Genomic DNA, 22978 nt, shown 5'->3' on the forward strand with positions numbered 1-22978 from the left:
TGTTGGTTTTTGTTTTTTTTTTTTTTTAAGTTTATTTATTTATTTATTTTGAGAGAGAGAGAGAGAAAGCACACACGCACGTGTGAGCAGGAGGGAGAGAGAATCACAAGCACGCTCCGTGCTGAGAGCACAGAGCCCAACGCAGGGCATCGGACTCTTGATTTCAGCTGGGGTCATGATCTCACAGTTCGCGGGTTCGAGCCCCGTGTAGGGCTCTGCACTGATGGTGCAGAGCCTGCTTGGGATTCTCTCTCTGCCCTTTCTCTCTGTCCCTACTCGGCTCGCACTCTCTCTCTCTCTCTCTTGAAATAAACAAACTTACGACAACAACAAAAAAGGCAGCTCTGGCACCAGGTAGAAGACGGACGAGGGCAGAAGTGGCAGTGGGGAGACCCGTTGGGCAGCAGAAACGATCTGGAATGACCGAAAAGGTCATGGTCTCCTTGGACTTACAGGAGAACTCTATCCAGGAGGCATGGAAGCATGCTGGTAGATCCTAGGGAGATGGGGTGCTGGGTATAGCGACGCAGGAGACGAGGCTAGACAGGGGCAGGCCCCAAGAGCTGGACTGTCAAAGTCTACCCTGCTGGTCCACTCTGCCTCTTTGTCCTCCTTGCTCCATGACCAACCTCATGTGCTGAAACCTCCCAGGGGCCCCTGCCCACAGGCTGCTTTGGGGGCTCAGCCCCTGGGAGGCCCAGCAGGACAAGAGGAGACGAGAGTAATATTGCCTCAGCCCAGCCCCCTCTCTGGTGCCCAGGGTCTCTGCTGCAGGCCCCAGCTCCAGCTCCTGTGGTTCCAGGCTTAGGTTAGTGGGGTAGTTGGTTCCCCCCCGCCACCCCCAGTTCCTTCAGCGGCCAGGGCTTCCCTCTGTTGCCCCTGGTGGTCTCCTTGCCCTCTGTAAGCGGTCCCTCCCATCCAGCCCCCTCAGTCACCCACATGCAGGTGTCCTCTGTTCCCTGCCGGCTCCCCACTGAGCTTAAGGAGTTTGGTGATGACGACAGATAACATTTACTAAGCACTCAGAATGTGCCCGGTACTGGACGGAGTGCTTGCTTTCACTGCCTTAAGTCACTGAGTCCCCTCAGCAGCCCCTGAAGAAGGGCTGTCACCACGCCCTCCTGCTTTCGGCAGCGGGGGACACTGCTGGCCACACACTCCTCCCAAACACTCCTCTCAATCTTTCCTCCGTGCTCCCTCCTGCTGCTCTTTGTGAGTCACTTCCGACTCTGCCTCCTCTCCCTGACCTGGGAGTGGGAACCTCCCTGGTTGACCCAGGGCCCGCTTCTCTCCCAGGCTGAGCCCATCCTTTCCCGTGGCCATCGATGCCCCTGTATGCTACGGACCCCAAGTCTGTGTCTTCGGGCCAGACGTTCTGTCTGAGCTCTAGACCGCTGGGTTGAGATGTCTCTATCTGGATGACACAAGCATCTCAGACTCAGCAAGGCCCCAAACAGAACCCCAGGCTCTTCCCAGCATCTCCCTCTCCGCCACCTTCCTCACCCACCCTCGGGCTCAGGCCAGACTCCCTGCGCCATTCGTGCCACCTGCCTGTCGGGTACCGGCCACTCACCCAGTGTCTAGATTCCAGCTCCCAAATACATCCCACTGTGCCCAGGATGTAGCATCTCTTCTGGGGTGATGGCAGCAACACCCCCTCTTGCCCTGATACAGTCCCACTGAAATGAAAAAAACCAAATTCCTCTGGGTGGCCTCCCACATCCATATCCTCTCCCACGTTGCACCCTGTTGTTTTGCTTGCCTTCTTTTAGTTCCTAGAAGAACTGAATCTCTCTCCCCTCCCATCCCCCAGCCCCGCATGCCCTCTGTCCATCCCCCTCCCATCCCCCAGCCCTGCATGCCCTCTGTCCATCCCTGCGCCCTCAATCCCTCAGGCCTCCTGCAGGCTTCCCTCCCGCTTGGCTGGCTTCACACGTACCCCCATGAACTCCTGTTCCTCTTCCAGCTTTCGGCTTAGAAGTCCCTTTGTCAGAGGGGCTTCCTGGACCTCCAGGTCCCACCACAGCAGCGGCAGGCCTCCATCGTAGCCACAGTCACCTGTGAATTGACTTGTCGCATGTCAGTCTCCTCTACAGAGGCTCCAGGTGAGGCCGGGATGGGTCCTATACCTTAGCAAGAGCTTGGTACCTGGTGGATTCTCAGTTGGTTGAATGAACAGAGCCCCATTTCGCAGGTGAGAAAACTGGGGCTTGGAGAGATTCAGACTCCAACCCTGGTCTGTTCGTGCTGTGTTCCAAGGGGAGCCACAGCCTGTTCTCAACAGAGGAGGGTCAGGTTCAAATGAGTAGGAGGAAAAAATGACTACGGACCTGCTCAGCCCTGAACCTGGCAGGTGGTAAGCGCTCACTATTATTCCCTGCCTCAGTGTGTGATCTGAGCCCCGAGGGAGGGTGGGGCTGTCTCTCGTATCCACTTTGGGACTCCAGCAGTAGGGATCCCTTGAGGACACGGCCTCATCCCGTCCCTGCAACACCAGGCTGTCTGAACAGGTCAGAGCCCACTGGGCACTTCAGGCAGGGGCTCCACTTAAGGGTTTCCCTCAGTCCCTCCAAAGCTATCCAAATAAATCCACCCTCACAGTAAAAACCATGAGTTCCTTGGACAGGTGTTCCTAAAGGCAAGTCCCTGAACCCCCTCCCCCGGTCAGACTGCCACCCCCAGGGCCCAACAGGAGAGGGTTGGGTGCTGCTCTGACCTGGCAGTGAGCTGCTCAGGATACCCTGGTCACACCCACCCCCTGCTGAGTTCTGTGAGTCAGACACTGAATCCTGGGGTCTCCTGGCCGGGCCCTGTGGGCACAGTTGGGGCCCCAGGACTCAGCAGGCCTCCAGGGCTTCCTTTCCAGACCAGTGGACAGGCCTGGCTCCTCTGAAGCTTTACCAAACCCAAGGCCCCTCCCCAGCCCCTGCCAACCCCTGCCCTGGGGCCCTGCTGTGCCCCTCCCCAGCCCCCTGGGCCCTCAAGCAGCACCCCCCTCCTCCCGGCTGTTAGCCTGGGAAGGGGGCCAGGCCCTGAGCTCAGACCTTGGCGATTCCAGAGTGTCTGAGGCCCAGAGCCAGCCCCGCCAGCCCGGCCAGACAAGGCGAAGGGGGTGGGGGCAGGGTGGGCACCAGGAAGCCATTCCGGGGGGGGGGGGGGGGGGGTGTTGGCAGGGAAGCCGGGCCTCCAGCTTCGTTCTTTCGGCCCCTCTTCCGGCTCTCGGAGCCCCTGGCCCAAGGGTGCCCTCTCCTGGAGCCCCCTCCTCGGAGGCGAGTGGAGCGGCACTAATGAGAAGTGACTCTGGGGTGGTGAGCCCCCCACGTGCGCAAGGGAGGCTGGGAAAGGGCTGAGAGGCCTGGGTTCCAGCCCCACCTGGCCGCCCCGGCGGCCGCGTGACCCGGCCGGGCCCCGAATTCCTCCCCCAGCCTCGGTTTCCCGCTCTGACGCGGCCTCGCCGCCCCGCCCGGAGGAATCCGGCGGCCCGGCCGGCGGCCCAGGTGAGGGCCCTCTGGCAGGCGCCCAGCGCGGCGGCGGCGGCGGCGGCGGGTTCCGGCGGGGCGGGCATCTGGGGTGGGGACCGCCCCCCACCCACCCCGGCCTCCGCCCGCCCGCACGCCCTCGCTCCTCCGGGCGGCAGCGGCGACGCTTGAAACTGAAAAAAAAAAAAAAAAAAAAAAAAAAAAACTGTCTCCCTGGCCCGGGGCCAGCGTCCCAGCCCCCTTCGCCGCCGCCGCCGCGCCGCAGCCAGGGAAAACAACTGCTCACTTCTCCCTGCGTCCGCCCCGCGCGCTCCCTGCTTCCCGGCGGCCGCGGGAGCCCAGCCCGGCCGGGGGAGGCGCGGAGCGGGCCGGCCGCCCGGCCTTCCTCTCCCCTCGCTCCTCCTCTCCGCCTCAACCCGCTCGGCCTCCGCGCGGCCGCCTCACTTCGGGGCCTTCGCAGGCCCCCGGCCCCGGCTCGTGGCTGGGCTCCTTCCCGGGGCTCTGGAAGTTTCCGGGCTCCCCGCGGTCCAGCCTCCATCTCTTGGCCTCGCACCGGGCCCCCGGCCGCGCCTGCCGTCCCCTCCCCGCGCGCTTCCTCCGTTCCTCTCCCTCGCTGCCCTCTCTCCCCCCTCTCCCGGGGCTCCCGGCTTGCTACCCCACCCCCCTCATCCCCCCCCCCCCGGGGGGCGCCGCGACCATAGCCCCGGCCCGGGCGCGCCCCCCGGGTCCTGCGGCCCCGGATGCCCGGGCCCCGCGGGGCTGCTGGCGGCCTGGCCCCTGAGATGCGCGGGGCGGGGGCGGCGGGGCTGCTGGCGCTGCTGCTGCTGCTGCTGCTGCTGCTGCTGGGCCCGGGCGGCGGGGCCGAGGGGGGGCCGGCGGGCGAGCGGGGCGCCGGCGGGGGCGGGGCGCTGGCCCGGGAGCGCTTCAAGGTGGTCTTTGCGCCGGTGATCTGCAAGCGGACCTGCCTCAAGGGCCAGTGTCGGGACAGTTGTCAGCAGGGCTCCAACATGACGCTCATCGGAGAGAACGGCCACAGCACCGATACGCTCACGGGCTCCGGCTTCCGCGTGGGTGAGGGCCCGGGGGCCCGGGTGGGGGACGCGGGAAGGCAGACAGCAGGACAAATGCGGGATACCTGGTGGGGTAGGATCTGTGACACTGGGGGCGCAGGGTGCGGAGTGCAGAGCTCTGGGGGCCTGGGGCCGGGGGGGACACGAGGGGCTTGGGAGGCTGGAGTCCTGCGGCCACAGCTGGAGGGCCGCGTGGACCGGGACTTCACAGCTTTGGGGCAGGGTTGAGGCCTAAGGTGTGCAGTCATGCTGGGGTTCTGCATGATACAGGCCGCTCGGAAGGTGCTGGGTTCTGAGAGGGAGTCAGGGTCATTACACAGGGGCTTTTGAGGGACGTGAGCTGGGGCCAAGGAGGTCTCAGAGAAGGGACAAATTCTCCCCTAAGAAACAGAGTTGCTGGAAGAAACAGGAGAAATCTTTTCAAAACGTCTAAAGTAGGGCCTGCCAGGGGTAGACACCTGCATGCTCTGGGGGGAGGAGCCAAGGTCAGGGCTGGGGGTGAAGAAGTTAGATGTTGGCAAGGTCTTGGAGGGGAGGGGTGCTGAGGCCTAACAGGCGGAGTGCAGGCCTGGAGGTGGGGGCTGTTTGGGGTCCTCAGTCCATCTTTTCCCTGGCACCCCATCTATGCCTCCCCCATAAGATCTCAGGAGCTCTGCCTCAGAGTCTCCCCTCCCCAACAATCCCTCATGACTCCCCAGTTCCACTCGGAGCCTACCCCTTCCTCAGCATCTCTCTTCAAAGGGCAAGGCCTGGGGCTCAGCTCTCCTCCCCGCAAGGCCCTGTGGGCCAGGCTGGGGGAGGTGTCCCAGCAGTAATTACCCTCCTGGACAGGGTAATTAGGCCGGGCCCAGGATGGCACCAGCGAAACGGCCCCTCTTACACATTCCTATACTCAACATACCGACTCACAGACCCAAGGAACTCCACTGATGTGGCTCAGAGTCTCATGAGATGTGCGTGTGTGCGTGTGCATGCATGGGCTTTGCAGTGACACTCTGTGATTAATTACATGTTCCTTTGTGTTGTCCTGGGTGTATGTCTCCAGTCACTATGGGAGTGTTTCTGTGAGCTTGTGTTGGTGCCAAAATGAATGTGTGTGTGTGTGTGTGTGTGTGTGTGTGTGTGTGTGACAGAGAGAGAGAGAGACAGACAGAGGAGATGACCGTGCATGTGAGTGTATATGGGCCCAGCCTCCCAGACCCCCTGGCCATCCTGCCCAGGCTGCTGTCTCCATCTGTGCTGCCCACATCCCCCAGGCTCAGAGCCCAGGCCACAGTGGGCGGGTGTCATTGAGAGGTCACCCTCACCGCTATGGGTGACTCACTGGGAGGCAGGAAGGAGAGGATCCTGCCTCCCCCAGCCCAGGACACACCCCTTCTGCCCTGAGAGTCCTGGAAGGATGGGCTGGGCCGGGATGCTCTTAGCCAGGCCCTGACGGCCATGGATGTGGGTTGGCCCTCTGAGGCCCTGCAGGTGTCCAGAAGAGCATCACCCCCAGCTTTCCATCCTGGGAAGTGAGGGCAGCCATGGGGCAGGCAGGAGAGGGGCTCGGTCTGGTGTGTGAGCTCAGGGCCCCAAGGCTGGATGTGAGATGTGAGTGTGTGTGTGACAGAAAGACATAGGTCCCAGCCTGCCACTCAGTCCTTCAGTCATTCCCCCTGAACCTCCTCTGGGACCCAGAGCTGAGGCAGACCCAGCCGTACCCTCCAAAACACTCTTCGTGTTGTGAGAGACAGACATAAATATAACCAAGTTAAGTGCCAGGCAGAGCAGGACAGAGGGTGATAACTCAGGAGAGAGAACAGAGGTGTGGCGGGGATACATGGAAAAGCTCCCAGGAGGAGAAACTGAGGCCGGAAGGATAATATTTGACTATGTAGAGGTGGAGGGACAGGGCCCTGAGGGAGGGTGGCATAAATAAGGCCATGGAGGCGGGAGATGTGACCCATTTGTAGGAGGAGGGAGAGGAGTCCTGAGGCATGGGGTCCACGTGGAAAGAGCAGAGGGGGATGGACGTAAAGAAGGTTCATTCTGGGCCATGGAGAGCCTTAAATGTTTGTGCAAGGAAGCGAGGAGTGAGCAGGGATGTGATACGCCAGGGCTTTGCCTGAGGCTCGTTTCTCTGGGGGTGCTGGGCTGTGGACAGGCAGGAGAGAGAAAGAGGCAGGAAGCCGGGGAGGAGGATGGGTGGCAAGACACAAGGCACCAGAGGGGCAGAGGGCATGGCGGGGAGGGACATGGGTTCATGAGACTGTAGAGAGGCCGGAACTGGGTGGAGTGGAGCAGGAGAGATGCGGCCTCTGAGGCTCAGTAGAACGACCTTGGCTGGCAGGGATTCCCCAGCGGTAGTCCAGAGGGAGGGGTGGGGGCAGGACGCTGATTTCAGACAGTGTCCCCTGGTTGGAGGTGCCCAAGAGAGGTCCCAGAGAGGTAGCAGCTAGAGATGTGGGCCCTGGCATGGCAAGGCAAAGGGAGGGAGGGAGAGGGCGAACCTGGAGAGGGCTGAGGTCTGAATGGGGAGAATTTAGAAAAGGAGGAAGTGCCACATAGAGATCACATTCCCAGGAACGTTTGGAGGGAAATCCGGAGGAGAGAAAATCTGCTCCATCACGACGATCGTCCTCATCATTTGCAACTACTTATTAAACACTCAGCGTGCAGGGCACTGAGTGTTTGTACAGGCGTGACCTCATTTCAGAGACACAACAAACATCCCTACAGACGAGGACACTGAGGCATGGGGCTCAGGGCCACACAGCTGGCACGTGGCCTCCTAGCTAGGATTTAAGTACAGGACTTAAGACTCCAGAAGCCAACGTGGGTAGTAGGATGTTGGAAGACCTATAGGGCAGTTTCTATGTGTTCCGAAAGCCAGCTTCTCAAGGACAGGGCCAGTGGGTGGCAAGGAAGTAGGGAGGAGGGGAAAGAGGCAGGCTGTGGGTGAGGGAGCAGGCCTGGGGGCTGGGAGGGCCGGTGGGCCCGGTTCCTGATCCACCTCCCCTCCCCAGTGGTGTGCCCTCTGCCCTGCATGAACGGCGGCCAGTGTTCCTCCCGAAACCAGTGCCTGTGTCCCCCGGACTTCACCGGTCGCTTCTGCCAGGTGCCCGCTGGAGGAGCTGGCGGGGTCACCGGCGGCGCAGGCCCCGGGCTTGGCCGGGCCGGGGCCCTGTCCACAGGCGCGCTTCCGCCCCTGGCTCCAGAAAGCGAGTCTGTAGCCAGCAAGCATGCCATCTACGCGGTCCAGGTGATCGCTGATCCGCCCGGGCCCGGGGAGGGGCCCCCTGCCCAGCATGCAGCCTTCCTGGTGCCCCTCGGGCCAGGACAGATCTCAGCGGAAGGTACCGGACCACGGGCAGACCCGGGGGTGGCCGAAGTGGGCGGACACTAGGGTGGCGGGACCGGAATGAGCGACCGCACCCGCAACCGGTGGTGCGGGGCAGCCCTGAAGCCACCGTGCCCCGCCCCCCCAGTGCAGGCCCCGCCCCCCGTGGTGAACGTGCGCGTGCACCATCCTCCCGATGCCTCGGTCCAAGTTCACCGCATCGAGGGGCCGAACGCCGAGGGCCCAGCCCCCTCGCAGCACCTGCTGCCGCACCCCAAGCCCCAGCACCCCCGGCCACCCACCCAGAAGCCCTTGGGCCGCTGCTTCCAGGACACACTGCCCAAGCAGCCTGTGAGTGAATCCACAGTCCAGCTGGACCGGACCTTCGGTCTCCCAGGGTTGTCCTGTCCCAACTAAACGGGGATTGCACAAGACGGGGCCCACGGGCCGAGAAGGGAGGAAAAGGGCCTGGGGAGGGAGGCTGGGTGGGGCTGGGCGCCCTGTGACCCCAGTCCCAACTTCCCCTAGTGCGGCAGCAACCCCCTCCCCGGCCTCACCAAGCAGGAGGACTGCTGTGGGAGCATCGGCACCGCGTGGGGCCAGAGCAAGTGTCATAAGTGCCCCCAGCTACAGTGTGAGTGCCTGGGCTCCGGGATCCCCGTCACTGCAGGGTGGACCTCGGCATACCTCTTCCTCCCCTGCAGGAGAGGACCCAGCCGGTGCCGCCCGAGCCTCTCCCTGCCCGCCAGATTCCTCTCACCCATCCCACTCTGCTCCTCCCCATGGCCCTCCTTTCCCCCCTCCCCTGCAGGACCCCCAGTGTCCTCCCCTGCCACCGTCTCCTCTCTCTGCAGACACAGGGGTGCAGAAACCAGGACCTGTACGTGGGGAGGTGGGCGCGGACTGCCCTCAGGGCTACAAGAGACTCAACAGCACCCATTGCCAGGGTACGGCCAGCCAGGAGATTCTGTGGGCTGGAGGGGCAAGCCAGTTGTCACTGGGGGAGGCCCCCAGGTGACTGAGGGAGCAGGCGGGGCTGGGGCAGGACCCTGAGGTGTTCGGAGTAGCTTGCTGTCACCCTATGGCCCCAGACTAGAGGGATCACATTCCTGCTTACCACAGACATCAACGAGTGCGCGATGCCCGGCATGTGTCGCCATGGTGACTGCCTCAACAACCCCGGCTCCTATCGCTGCGTCTGCCCACCTGGCCATAGCTTGGGCCCCTCCCGAACGCAGTGCATTGGTGAGAATGGGGGGGCTCAGGTCCCTGGGAAGTCACAGGCATGGACCTCCAAGCAGCAAGCGGCAAGGATCAGAGAGGTCACAGAGGTCACCGTGTGGTCAAGGGTTGATTGCAGGAGGATCGAGGCCCCGAGCCGATAGGATCAGGGATAAGTGGGGTCAGGAGTCACTTGAGATCTGGTCAGAGGTCACATGGGGTCAGGGACTATATAGAGTGAGGGTTGTAGGAGATCATGGTCTTGATGGGTAGGAGGGATAAAGCCCTACATACAGCAACTAGAATCAGGGGTCAGTGGGGCCAGCGGTCACAGAGATTTCAGGGGTCACATGAGGTCAGAGAAACACGGGTTCGGGGATCACGTGAGTTCGGGGTCACCTGAGGTCAGAGGCCACAGGAGGATCAAGGGTTGTCTGGGCCAGAGAGGCAAGGCCTGGAGCAGCTTGGAAGAGGGACATGGGCGGCGATCAGGCCCAGGTGACCATGCCTGCCACTGGCCCCCGCAGCGGACAAGCCAGAGGAGAAGAGCCTGTGCTTCCGCCTGGTGAGCCCCGAGCACCAGTGCCAGCACCCGCTGACCACGCGCCTCACCCGCCAGCTCTGCTGCTGCAGCGTGGGCAAGGCCTGGGGCGCGAGGTGCCAGCGCTGCCCGGCTGATGGCACTGGTGAGCCTGGGGCATGCGGGGCGAAGGGGCCGTCTCTGTGCCCGTCCGGGAAACACTCACTTCTCTGCCCCTCCCTCTGGCCGCAGCTGCCTTCAAGGAGATCTGTCCAGCTGGGAAGGGGTACCACATCCTCACTTCCCACCAGACCCTCACCATTCAAGGCGAAAGTGATTTTTCCCTTTTCCTGCACCCTGACGGGCCACCCAAGCCCCAGCAGCATCCTGAGAGCCCCAGCCGGGCACCGCCACCTGAGGACGCGGAGGAAGAACGAGGTCTGGCCTGAGCCTTTCTGTTCCCTGACAGATGATGAATGCCTTAAGACTCGATCCCCTGGCTCCCCATCCACAGATGTGACCTCAGAGTCTAACCCCTAGCTCCTCATCCTTGACCTCATCACTGACCCCCAGAATCGACCCTCTCGTCCCGAACCAAGGTTGTCACCCCAGGATTTAACCCCCTGATGGACAGGATCTGACCATCCATTGCCCTCCGGATCTATTCCTCTGACCCTGGAACCCCTTTGATTTCCAAACCAGGGCACTGATCCAGTCCGAATGCTGTCCCTAGATCTGACCTTCTGTCTCCTGACCCAAGGATTTGGCCCTAGCTGTAACCTCCTGAGTCTTGCTCGATAACCCAAGGACCTTGACCAACCATCGCTCCCCATACCCGTTCCCCTGACCCGTGATGCAAACGCCCCCTGACTCCAGGATCTAACTCTTGACACCTGACCCAGAGACATGACTGCTGAACTCTTAGAGACCCTAACCACAAATACCAACTGCCAATCCCAGTCTTAACTCTCTTTTCCCAGCCCTGCGCTAATGGCCCCATCTTCTTCCCTTTTAGGGGTGAGCACGGACTCAGTGAGTATGAGAGCCCAGGTGGGAGGAGTGGGGAAGCCAAGGAGACAGAGGGCTCATGCTGCTGTCACTCACAGCCAGTGATGGAGGAACAGTCGGCACAGCAGAGCCACCTGACCGCCACCACATCTCCTGCCAGGCCCTACCCTGGTGAGCTGGGCGGTGCTGGAGGAACCAGTCCTCAAGGACTGTCACTGGGGGGTGGTTGACAGCTTGGCCATCCGGGGACAGTGAAGATGGGTGTGAAGTCCCAGCCACTGGCCTGCCTGGAGAGGGGCGGCTCTCCCATCCTCCACACCCCCTGACGGCGAACACTGTCACCTACAGAGTTGATCTCCAGGCCCTCGCCTCCCACCGTGCGTTGGTTCCTGCCAGACCTGCCCCCTTCCCGCAGTGCAGTGGAGATTGCTCCTACCCAGGTCACAGGTAAGACCTGCCCACGTAGGCTATGTCCTGGAGAGGCCAGGTCCCTGGCTTAATTTCAGTCCTCCCTTACCGCCCCCTCCCCCCATCATTCCTGAGCACGAACCCTCCACCCAGGCTTCCTGTGTGCCTGGCCCTGGGCTGGGCTCTGGGGAAGCCTTGGTGTGCAACCTTAAAGGATCCGGGTATTGTGGTGGTCAGCCCAGTCCGACGGTACTTATTCATTCATTCAACAAATACTTACTGAGTACCTGTTATGTGCCAGACACGGTTTAGGTGCTGGGGATACAGCAGTAAGCAAAAGACAAAAATTCCCTGTTCTTGCACAGTAAACAGAAAACAGATCAGTAACTAAAAATCCAGATGTCTCATAAATGCCATGAAAAAGTAAATCAGAGAAGAAGTCTGGGGATTGTGACAATATGTAGGGTGGCAATGAGAGAAGGCTAGCAGGGCTTTAAAGAGTGTTGGAAATTAAGGAGAAGAAGTGGGGAAGAAATGGGTGTGCAGGTTGGGAAAACGGGACACTCCAAGTGAAGTTTAGGCAAAGGCACGGAGACATGGAAACACTGGTGGAGGAGGGAAAACCACACAGCCCTGTGTTTCTGAACCAAGGGAGGGCCGACGCGTGGAGCCTTGTTCAGAGGCTTGGGTTTGATCCCAAAGGCTGTGGGAAGTGTCTGTAGGGTTTGGGGCATCATGATAATTGCTAGCTATGGCTGAGCAATTGCCTTGTGCCAGGCACCGACCGGAGAGTTTTACGTACTAAATATCACTTAACTTTCTCATACTCTGAAAGTGAACACTGGTAGCTTCATCTTCCAGATGAGAAAACAGACGCTCAGGTTCAGTATCTTGCCCGCAGATCACACATCTGAGCCAGGTTCAAGCCCAAGTCTGTGTGGACTCCAAAGCTACAAGGAGCCACCGGCCCCATTGAAATCTAGGAGGCTAGATGGGCTGGGGGAGGGGGGAGTGATGGCTCAGGCAGAAGGTGGCTGCCCAGGAGGCCTGTACAGGCTAGGACAATGCAGTGACAGCCCTGGGGGTTGTGGGAATGTGGGGGAAGAGGCATCTGGGGAGGCTTCTCAGAGGAGAGGGTATTAGGTGTAGGGAGAGATACTCTAGGCAAAAAGAGCAGCTCACCAGGTGTGTTTGGGTGGGGCAGGGTTCAGGGTCAAGGCCTGGGCTGCAGGTGGGGGGGAAGGGAGAGGGGGAGTGAGGGAGTTCAGTGAGACTGTTGACAAAGAAAGTGAAGGGGGTTTCCGGATCTGACTGCCTACATATCCACAAAGGGGCAAGCCAGAGTCCCAGGAAGGAGCTCCTGCCTGCCTTGGGAAGGGGAGGAAATCAACCATTCTGGAATGGGGGACCCGGGTCCCTAAGGCAAGGGTGTTGGGTCACTGGGCTAGAGGATATGGGAGTAACAAATGCTGCGGGATTTTAAATATTGAGGTGACTGGAGGGGAGGGTCTCAGAGCCCCTTGGGTAGGGGCATTGGGATGACTGAGGCCCTGAGGGGATGTGATCGGGTTTGGGGTGATGGGGAGACAGAATATAGTGAGTAGAAATAGAAATATCAGGGATCCTGGAGTTGAGGAGAGGGATGTCAGCGACCCGGGGTTGCTATCTGGGGTCGTGATGCTGGGGTGATCTGGGATAGAGGTATAGGAAATCCTAGGATTGGCGTATGAGTGTACAGGGGCCTGAGGTCATGGTGTGACCAGGCTCTCAGGTATCTGGGTTATTAAGAATGGGGTATGGAGGTCCGCCCGGGGAACGTGGCAGAAAGTGAGTGCTCCCTGCTCAGCCCCATGCTCCCCCCCCCGTCACCCCCCCCCCCCCCCCCCCCCCCCCCGCCAGAGACGGACGAGTGCCGACTGAACCAGAACATCTGTGGCCACGGCGAGTGCGTCCCGGGCCCCTCGGACTACTCCTGCCATTGCAATCCGGGCTACCGGTCGCACCCGCAGCACCGCTACTGCGTGGGTGAGCGCGGGCGGCCGGGCGGGCGGCCCGGGGGCGGCCTCGGGTCCCCATATCCCTCTGACGTCTCGCCGCCCGCGCGTCCTCCCCAGACGTGAACGAGTGCGAGGCGGAGCCGTGCGGCGCCGGGAGGGGCATCTGCATGAACACGGGCGGCTCCTACAACTGCCACTGCAACCGCGGCTACCGCCTGCACGTGGGCGCCGGGGGGCGCTCGTGCGTGGGTGAGCGCGGCCCGGCCGGGGCGGCGCGGAGGCTGGGGGGATGGGGGGCCCTCGTCCCGACCGCCGCGTAACCGCCTCTGCCGCCCCCCTCGCGCCCTCTTCCTCCCGCGCAGACCTGAACGAGTGCGCCAAGCCCCACCTGTGCGGCGACGGCGGCTTCTGCCTCAACTTCCCCGGTCACTACAAGTGCAACTGTTACCCCGGCTACCGGCTCAAAGCCTCACGACCGCCCGTGTGCGAAGGTGGGGGAAGACCCCATCCGGGCCGACAGGGGGTCCTCCGCTGTCCCTCGGCCTGGCGTGGGGGCAGGGGGCCTGGACTCCAGCTCTGGGCCCCTCAGAGGTTGGGGTGCGGGAGCCCTGAGGTCCCAGGGGGCCCCGTTGATCCGTGACGGAGGGAGGTCCTGCCAAGGATACTGAGGGCCTGGTCGGTCACGATGTCCCCAAATGGGTCTGCCTCCTTCTCGCCTCACCCACGCAGACATCGACGAGTGCCGAGACCCTAGCTCCTGTCCGGATGGCAAATGCGAGAACAAACCCGGGAGCTTCAAGTGCATTGCCTGTCAGCCCGGCTACCGCAGCCAGGGGGGCGGGGCCTGCCGCGGTGAGGGCGGGGCCTAGATGCCGGACGGGCGGGTTCAAAGGCAGATGGGCGGGGCCCATCAGGGAGGGGTCCCCCGCGACCGGGCAGTTTCGGGGTCCGCTTAGGGCAGGGGCAGGGCTTATGTTCGTGAGAGTCGCCTCGCAGGCGGCGCCCCCCATACTGGGCGGGGGAGACCCCCACCCCGACACAGTGCCAGGCCCAGTGGGGTGGCGACCGAGGTGAGTCTTCTCTGCCGCAGACGTGAACGAGTGCGCCGAGGGCAGCCCCTGCTCACCGGGCTGGTGCGAGAACCTCCCAGGCTCCTTCCGCTGCACGTGCGCCCAGGGCTACGCGCCTGCGCCGGATGGCCGCAGTTGCCTGGGTGAGCCCCAGCCCTGCCAGTCAACGCCCCCCGCACCCACGCCGCGCGCAAACTGGGGACCGAGTCGGTCCCACAGTGGGCAGGAGATAAGATAATGCACCCTCCAGTTCACGGATGTAGTCACTCATTTTCTCAGCGAACCTAGCCCATGGGAAGACCACCAGGATTTCTGTGTAGGGAGGGTCTTAGCAGGCAAGGCTCTAGCTGCTTTTGCAAAGCAGGTTCTTAAATTTAAAGAAAAGAAAAACCTATAAAAGAACGGGGAGGGGCGTTAGTAGTCCCTCTGCACTGTTTCTTTTCCTTTTTTTAGAGAGAGGGGAGAGGGGCAGAGGGAGAAAGAGAGAGAGGATCTTAAGCAGACTGCACACTCAGTGTGGAGTCCATCCTACGACCGGAAGATCATGACCTGAGCGGAAACCAAAAGTCAGTCGGTCACTTAACCTAACCGACAGCCACCCAGGCGCCCTTGCACTAATGTTTCTCATGTACCAAGAAGTCTGGAGCGTGCGAGGCCGTGGGCCTGGATGGAATTTGGGTGCAGGGCTGGGAGGAGGGGAGACCTGAATTGTCTTAAAGAACCAACCGAAATTAGCCAAGCGAAGGAAGTCAGCACCAGCGGACGCAGAGGTGAAAAACAGCACTGCATGTGCAGGGAACTAAGGTAGAAGCAGAGAGTGGGGGCTGAGGCTGGCTGGTGAGGGGCAGGACCCGAGGCCCTGGGCCTCAGCCCCTGGAAGGCCCCTCTAAGCCCTGCCCAGGAGGTTAAGCTTCGTCCCGAGGGCGCTATAAGGCACCTGAAGCATTTTAAGGGGAAGGGGGACAAGATTCACCATTTGCTTTAGAAAGTTTCCTGATGCTGGGTGTGGAGAGTAGCTGGAGGTCTTCTGATGGCTCAGGACACAGATAGTGGTGGATGTGATGAGAGAAGTTGCCTCAGGATGGTCATGAGATGATGTGATATTAGAGAAATATTAAAGCAGATTCCCCGGGGGCTTGTTAACTGTATGCCCAGGTGGGGGTGGGGGAGGGGAACAAGGAACCCTCCAGGTGTCTGGTTTGGGTGACTCTGCGGGTGGTGCTGTTCACTGGGATAGGGTCTCTAGACGTGGTGCATATTTGAGAAGGGAGACACCCAAGTTTCATGCTGGACAAGTTGAGTGGGTGGTTTCTGCGGGCCTCTGGGCTGGAGATGACAGCAGAAGGTGGGCCATACAGGGTGGAAGCCTTGGGCCAAACACCCCCCCCCCCCCAATACACACACTCCTAGAACTGTGGACGTCGGGGGCCGTGGAGCCTTAGGGTGCGTCTGCTCAGCCAAGGGGGGTGGGTCCAGTGAGGGGAGCCTCACAGAGCCTTGTGGGCAATACCACATCAGCGGAAGGCAGGGGTCTAGGAGTGGGAGATGGGGAGGAGGGCTGGAAGGAGGCCCAAGGAGCACCAGCTGAGAAACTGGGGGAGGAGAGGTTCCCAGGGCAGAGGAGGATAAAGCAAATGCAACAGAGAGGTTCTTGTAAAATAAGAACTAAGTGGTAAGATGAGAAAGCTCCCGGTGACCTTGTTAGGGTGGTTTCTGTGGCACGAGGGGGTTAGGAGGTGGCAGCTAGCAAGTGAGGAAGAGCGAGACCTGGGGCGGCCAGAATGGGGTGTAGGGTTGTAGGCTGAGGAGATGCCATGAAAATGGGCGAGGGGATGACAAGGGCAGCTGGGGGAGGGGCCATGGACAGGGAAAGGGACATCTCTTGCCCTAATGGGAGCCAGAGGGGAACGGCTATAATGATTTGCAGGAGGTTAAAAGAGATTCCTCTCAATTCTCTCATGTACAGTGAAGAGCCTGAGTCCAGTAGGGGACTTGTAATGATCAGTAGAGGTTTGGGACTGCCCAAGGGCATGGGAGCTGTCTAGGGGCTTTCCAAAAGTCCAGGCTTGGGAGGTGGGGGAGGGTAGCCTCGGCCACACTGAGGATGGGGCGGGTCCAGAGGCCAGAGGGAGTGGCTGTGGCCCAGGGTACACAGTCTGGCAGCTGCCTGCACCCCTCTCAGCACCCAGGATCTGGAGACCCAGAGGCAGGCATGGCCTGCCAGACCGGTGAGGAGGAAGGAGAGATGTTCGTGGGCCCCTGCGAAAGAAGGCGAGGTAGGGGACTTGAGAATAGCAGAGGCAGTGGGAAGGAAGCAGCATCTGAGATGTCCAAGGTGGGGCAGATCCCAGCTCCTGTCCTGAGAGTGAGTGGCTGCCACTGAGGTGAAGGTCACAGAAACTGCTCAAGGGTGTAAGGTCAGAGGCTGGGGCCAGCTGGCCACATGGATGCTGAACACCTCTAGGATGGGGAGCAAGATAGAGGGAGAGAGACTAGGAAGGTGAGTGCTGACAGCAGTAGAGAAGGTGAAGGCTGGCATGGGGTCAGGTGCACCCCAGAGGCGGAGCTTGGTTTGGAAGGGGGTTGGAGGTGTGGCCAAGAGCCAGCTTCTGGCAGAAATGACTGCAGAGAAGCATGCTCTCAGGGGAAAGCCAAGCTCCTTCACTGCACAAGGAGAAGAAACTATTGTGTGAGAAGGACAGAGAACAGAGGAGCTTATTCACATGGGAAGAAAGGGAGCCAATGCAGGTAGGGGAAGGGGAGAGCAGCTGGGGCAGTATGGGAAGAGGGGATGGGGAGGGTGCCCTTTTTGGAGAGGATGGATGAAGGTTGGTGAGGCTTGAGCTCTTTGGAATCGGACGTGGCCCAGGGTCCCTGGCAGCACCTGGCCTGGTCACTAGGGCATGGTGTGCCACATGGAGGGCGGGTTAGGGTCCCGTGCTTCCCTTCAGCTCCCCTGGCCTCCACTCTGGTGCTCCACGCCACAGGCACGAGCGGGAAAAGGGTGGCAGACGCCCGAGACCATCCCCATGCTGGCCCTCTGACCCCGCCTTGTGCCCTGCAGATGTGGATGAGTGCGAGGCCGGGGATGTGTGTGACAATGGCATCTGCACCAACACGCCAGGCTCCTTCCAATGTCAGTGCCTCTCCGGCTACCATCTATCAAGAGACCGGAGCCGATGCGAGGGTGAGTGGGGCCTAGAGCTGGGGATTAACTTGTTCCTCCCTATCCTGGGACTTCTAAGCCCAGGCTCCAAGTTCGGAGCTACCTGTAAACAGGTCAGGCACTCCCACGTCCAGCCCGCATCCCTATCCAAGATTGGGCGTGGAGTGTAGACCTGACCCACAGATTGAGTGTGGAGAGGGAGCCTCGGCAGCCTCAGGCTGAGTAGGGTCAGCTCGTGAGAGTCTCCACCTCTTTGATCCCCTACAGATATTGATGAGTGTGACTTCCCTGCCGCCTGCATTGGGGGTGACTGCATCAACACCAATGGCTCCTACAGATGTCTTTGTCCTCAGGGGCACCGGCTGGTTGGCGGCAGGAAGTGCCAAGGTATGGGGGTATTGGCTGAGAGTTCCTCAGGAGGAGTGGCAGGGAATGACAGTAATCTCCTAGACACCCTGTTGACCTGTCTTTCCATCCATCTGTCCATCCACCCGCTCACTCACCCTTCCACTCCACCCACAATAGCAACAGTAATAATGACGTAGTTGCATGGTGACCTTTCCATGCATTAGTGGACAGGAGTTTCCAGAGAACCTACTATTTGCCAGCTTCTATACTATGTACTAGGAATAGAGCAGTGATCCAGGATTCCCACTGGGGGAGGCTGACATGTAAATTGATTCTTACTGTTCAGAGTGCTGGGAGCCAAAAGAGGTCTGGAGGGGTGATTAATTGCAACGGAGACGTGACAGTTGAATTGGAACTTAGAATACAGGATGATGAAATTGAAAGATACCAGGAGACCAAACTCAAAGGCCTTGAATGCCAAGCTGAGAGTGAGGGCTCCATTCTGTTGCCGGTAACAGCCACTGCAGGTTTTGGGAAGAATACAGTGAATGTGCACACATCTACCCACATGCACAGACAGGCAAGAGCGCACTCCCTATTGTGTGCACTTTGAGATCAAAGTGGAAGTTCGGGTTCTGAACTTGTGTGAGTCCCCGGAGGCATATCCCCCCCCCCCCCCCTGCAAGAAGCGACTGGTTTCCTTGGAGCTACTCTTCCTGCTTCCCTCACTCCCCACAGACATAGATGAATGCAGCCAGGACCCCGGCCTGTGCCTTCCCCACGGGGCCTGCGAGAACCTGCAGGGCTCCTATGTTTGCGTCTGTGACGAGGGCTTCACGCCCACCCAGGACCAGCACGGCTGTGAGGGTGAGTGTCCTCCAGGCTCCTCCTCAGACTAGACAACTCCCCTGAGCTGCAGCTGGGGTTCAGAAACTTTTCCTGGTCCCACCCTCTGGAATCTGGGGAACGGGAAGAAATCCCTTTTGCCCGAGAGTCCAGTGGACCTGGACCGCACAGGAGAGCCCTGAACCTCACATTGAGGATGGAGCTTGGCTCTGACGGGGCGGCTGAGGGGAGCGAGGGAGTGTGGGGCAGCCCGGGCATGAGGTCGGTGGGCAGCGTGGACAGCAAGACCGTCTGCAGGACCCTGAGCTGCCCTCCCCTCCCCTCAGAGGTGGAGCAGCCCCACCACAAGAAGGAGTGCTACCTTAACTTCGATGACACCGTGTTCTGCGACAGTGTACTGGCCACCAATGTCACCCAGCAGGAGTGCTGCTGCTCGCTGGGGGCTGGCTGGGGAGACCACTGCGAGATCTATCCCTGCCCAGTGTACAGCTCAGGTCAGGAGCCGGGCAGGCCTTTCCCCTTCCCAGAGTCTCAGTTTCTTCATTTGGAAACGGACGGGGAGAAATGGCCCCTCCCTGGATAGGTGGGAAATGAGGCGGAGAGCTCCGACAGAAGCACGCACGCGCTCAACCCCGCCTCCTTTCTTCCCCACGGCCGCTCTCTCCCCGCAGCTGAGTTCCACAGTCTCTGCCCAGACGGGAAGGGCTACACCCAAGACAACAACATTGTCAACTACGGCATCCCGGCCCACCGTGGTAAGCCCCGACACGGCTCCGCCCACCGGACACGCCCCGCCCCGCCCCCCGAGGTCGGTAGTGCTAACTGGGGTAGGCCCCGCCCACACCGTCATCGTCTGCCCCGCCCCTACCACGCCCTCGTCAGCCTCCGGAAAAGCCTCTCCCACTGAGTTTGCTCCGCCCCCGCGGTAAGCCCCGCCCACACTTCCCTGGCTGCGGGCCTGAGCGGCCCGGGAGGTAGAGGCCGCCGGGCGCCCACGGCTTGTCACTCCGCAGACATCGACGAGTGCATACTGTTCGGGGCAGAGATCTGCAAGGAGGGCAAGTGCGTGAATACGCAGCCCGGCTACGAGTGCTATTGCAAGCAAGGCTTCTACTACGACGGGAACCTACTGGAGTGCGTGGGTGAGCGCAGATGGTCCCAGTGGCCGTGGGCCAGCAGCCGGGAGACACGCACAACCACCCGACTTCGGGCTGGTTCCCTCCACTCGTGCTTTTCCTCCCCGCAGACGTGGACGAGTGCTTGGACGAGTCCAACTGCCGGAACGGAGTGTGTGAGAACACGCGCGGCGGCTACCGCTGTGCCTGCACGCCCCCCGCCGAGTACAGCCCGGCGCAGCGGCAGTGTCTGAGCCCGGAGGAGATGGGTGAGGCCCGGGCCTGCCGGCTGGGGAAACAGGAGGGGAGCGGGGACTGGGCCAAGCTGTGACCGCCACTCCCATCCATGCCCTCGCTACCCCCTAGACGTAGACGAGTGTCAGGACCCGGCAGCGTGCCGCCCTGGCCGCTGCGTCAACCTGCCGGGCTCCTACCGCTGCGAGTGCCGCCCGCCCTGGGTGCCCGGGCCCTCCGGCCGCGATTGCCAGCTCCCCGAGAGCCCAGCCGGTGAGGGCAAGAGTTGTCTTGGGCCAATTCCAGGGCCTGGGCTGCCGGGTGGAGCCCCGGGGTCGCGGCTCCCCGCGAGGCTTGGTTGGAGCGGGGACCTAGTGTCCCCGTTTCGGGCCCCCAGCTGAAGCCAGGTCTCCCCTGGCAGAGCGTGCCCCGGAGCGACGGGACGTGTGCTGGGCCCAGCGCGGAGAAGATGGCATGTGCGCGGGACCCCTGGCCGGGCCAGCCCTCACCTTCGACGACTGCTGCTGTCGTCAGGGCCGCGGTTGGGGAGCCCAGTGCCGCCCTTGCCCGCCACGCAGCGCTGGTGAGCCTCCCCAGAGGGGTTTGCGGAGTGCTGGGGCAGGAGCCAGGGTGCTGCTTTCGCGTGGCTGACCGCCCCCGCTCCTCCCAGGGTCCCAGTGCCCAACGTCACAGAGTGAGAGCAATTCCTTCTGGGACGCGAGCCCCCTGCTGCTAGGAAAGCCCCCTCGAGGTGAGTATAACGGGAGGGCACAGAGAGGGTGCGGGGGCGGGGGGTCCCCAACCATCTGCTGGCAGAGGTGAAGGTTGATGTCTGCATTTTCCCCACCGGCACAGAAGAGGACAGCTCGGAGGAGGACTCGGACGAGTGCCGCTGCGTGAGTGGCCGCTGCGTGCCGAGGCCCGGCGGCGCCGTGTGCGAGTGTCCGGGCGGCTTCCAGCTCGACGCCTCTCGTGCGCGTTGTGTCGGTGAGCGGGGCCGCGGGGGTGGGACCGGCCCCCAGCCCAAGACCAGAAGTTGGTGGAGGGGCCGGGGCCAAGGCTGGCAGCCCGGGGGAGGCACGGGGCCACACGCTAAGGGGGCTGCTGCTCTGGCGCCCTGGCGAAGCTCGCACCTGTCGCCCCCACCTGCAGACATCGATGAGTGCCGAGAACTGAACCAGCGTGGGCTGCTGTGCAAGAGTGAGCGCTGCGTGAACACAAGCGGCTCCTTCCGCTGCGTCTGCAAAGCTGGCTTCGCACGCAGCCGCCCACACGGGGCCTGTGTGCCCCAGCGCCGCCGCTGACGAGGCCCTCAGCCATCAGCGAGGGGTTCCCGCCTGACCCTCGGGGTGAACTCAGTCTCTCACCTGTGTTCCAACTCGGGGCTCGGACCCAGGAACTCTCCGGGGGTCTTAGACCCCTTCCTGCGCCCCGAGTTCTGAGGGCGCCCTTACAGGCGCCGCCCAGTTCGCAGGCGGAGTGTGGGACTCTCAGGCACTGAGGTCCTTCCTCCCAGAGGGCGTTTCCTGGAAACTGATAAATCAAATCATGCCTCTGCACTCTCGGCTTGTCCAAGCGAATTGATGTTCCCGTCTGTGGTGGGCGTGGACTTCGCAGGGCAGCGCCATACCCAAGCCTCCTGGGAGGGGCTACACTGAGCCCAGCACAGGGGTGTGAAATAGAATTTATTGTGGCTCTGATTATGTACACGTGAGATGTGCCTGGCCGGGCTGGCCGGGCTGGCATGGTTTGTACAATAAATACATCCGCGGGGCCTGCTCTCCGCGGCTGCGAGCGCCCATATGGCAAGTTCAGTCCAGCTTCCGAGTTCCCAGCTTCATGGGGCCCTTGGCTGCCTTCTTTTCAGCGCGTTTGGCTTCCATCTCCCGCCGACGCTCCTCGCGCTTCTTCCGGGCCAGCTCGGCCTTCCCTTGCCCTGGGAGCAGGAGGAGGAGGAGGAGGAGGAGGAGGAGGAGGAGGAGGAGGTGGGCGGAGGGCTTCAGGCCCACTGGGGCCTCAGCTTCCCAGCCTGCCCCTGCCCCCAGTCTGTCTGCCCGGACCAGAAGGGGAAGCACTCACGGCTCTCGGTCTCCAGACCCTCCCAGTTGTCATCGCCCCATGAATCGGGTCTCGGCTGAAAGGGAAGTGTGGTTGGAGTGGAGGTGGACTCCCGGCTGAGGTCCACCCGGGTCTGGAACCCTCATGGGAAAAGGTGCCAAGTACCTGAGCGCTGGTCTCCCGGCGTGACGACACAGCAGCAAAGGGATCACCTTTGTCACTGGGCTCCGAGCCACCCCAGTTATACTCGCTGGCCAGCCGTGTGCCCTCAGGCGGTGGCTCCGGGGGACTTGGCTCCTGCCAGCCCTGCTCCCACGAGCCCTCGGCTTCCCAGCTGCTCCAGTCTGACTCGGATTTTGGGTCCAGGTTGCTGGTCTGCAGAAGATGGGGAGGTAGTGCCCAATGGGGGGGGGGGGCGGGTGCCCGATGGCTGGCCCCCCCCCCCCCCCACAGGAACACCACTGTCCCACCCTGCTTACCTGCCCGGCACGGCTAGCTCGGCCCCCAGTACTCCAGTCCTCCTGCTGGGCCAACACCGATTCGGCCTCCTGCTGCAGTGTGGGAAGGAGAGCGCGACCATAGGCGCTCCGGCCCCCACCCAAAGGGCAAGGAAGCCTGCCTGCCCCTTCCCAGCCGCGGGCTCCACCCTTTCTTCTTTGGCATTCCACCTCACTTGCTCCTCAAGCCTTGCTTCCCATCTATAGAGTGGACATGCCGTCACTCCTCTGAGGCTGGGGAATGAGATCTAGATGTTCCACACCGTTCCCCACAGCCTCAGACCCGAGACTGTTGTCAGCAGATGGGGAAATCGGGCCCCGAGGTCTGCCCCCATTCCCATCAGGGTAGCCCCACTCCATCCTCAGCCCATCCCCCACAGGCCTGGGGGTGGCCTCTCCTTACTGACCCCTGGAGCTACTGGAGGACAGGGAGAAGAGAGTGAGGAAGACAAATGGGCTGCCCACCCCATTTGGGTGGCCCACCGCCACCACTTCCATCCCTGCTCCCAGGGGCCCCTGGGGCTTAGTGGGGGACAGCTGCCAACTCTTACCCACAAGGGCCACCCGTGACACCTACTCAGCAGGGATGCTGTGCAGATGAGGACAGGCGTGACCAGCC

The 22978-nt window shown here is 61.7% G+C and overlaps 3 protein-coding genes across 6 annotated transcripts in view; 1 reads left to right on the forward strand and 2 right to left on the reverse strand.

Annotated features, from left to right (window-relative positions):
• On the reverse strand, positions 1–4017 carry LOC145712478 (uncharacterized). Its single transcript, XM_081790415.1, has 2 exons — positions 1940–4017; positions 1–1679 (listed from the first exon to the last, which is right to left on the reverse strand). Exon 1 carries the CDS (start codon positions 4015–4017, stop codon positions 2776–2778), a length of 1242 nt encoding a protein of 413 aa, XP_081646541.1. The 3' UTR covers positions 1–1679; positions 1940–2775.
• Positions 3796–21618, forward strand: LTBP3 (latent transforming growth factor beta binding protein 3). 3 transcript variants are annotated; one of them, XM_060607220.3, is made up of 28 exons: positions 3796–4550; positions 7558–7887; positions 8020–8222; positions 8400–8505; positions 8726–8818; positions 8994–9116; positions 9620–9778; positions 9865–10050; positions 10628–10644; positions 10719–10791; positions 10969–11067; positions 12928–13053; positions 13143–13274; positions 13388–13516; positions 13755–13877; positions 14116–14238; positions 17160–17282; positions 17529–17648; positions 18348–18476; positions 18782–18949; positions 19127–19210; positions 19469–19597; positions 19702–19839; positions 19937–20077; positions 20226–20387; positions 20475–20555; positions 20660–20791; positions 20957–21618. In XM_060607220.3, exons 1-28 carry the CDS (start codon positions 4220–4222, stop codon positions 21106–21108), a joined length of 3912 nt encoding a protein of 1303 aa, XP_060463203.1. In that variant the 5' UTR covers positions 3796–4219; the 3' UTR covers positions 21109–21618. The 3 variants fall into 3 exon arrangements, with proteins under 3 accessions (XP_060463203.1, XP_060463204.1, XP_060463206.1); XM_060607221.3 differs by having other exon boundaries at positions 20663–20791; XM_060607223.3 differs by lacking the exon at positions 19937–20077.
• The window catches only part of SCYL1 (SCY1 like pseudokinase 1), an 11314-nt gene continuing 9812 nt past the window's right edge, over positions 21477–22978 (reverse strand). The window contains exons 15-18 of one of the 2 annotated variants that reach the window (XM_060607225.3): positions 22342–22410; positions 22028–22237; positions 21884–21938; positions 21477–21740 (exon numbers count right to left, since the gene is read on the reverse strand). In XM_060607225.3, coding sequence (XP_060463208.3) covers positions 21616–21740; positions 21884–21938; positions 22028–22237; positions 22342–22410 — 459 coding nt within the window. In that variant the 3' untranslated portion in view covers positions 21477–21615. Of the gene's footprint in view, positions 21741–21883; positions 21939–22027; positions 22238–22341; positions 22414–22978 lie in introns of both variants that reach the window. The other variant, XM_060607224.3, reaches the window with a different exon arrangement.

The sequence above is a fragment of the Panthera onca genome, chromosome D1 (assembly GCF_046562875.1).
Source record: "Panthera onca isolate mPanOnc1 chromosome D1, mPanOnc1 haplotype 2, whole genome shotgun sequence".
NCBI lineage: Eukaryota > Metazoa > Chordata > Mammalia > Carnivora > Felidae > Panthera > Panthera onca.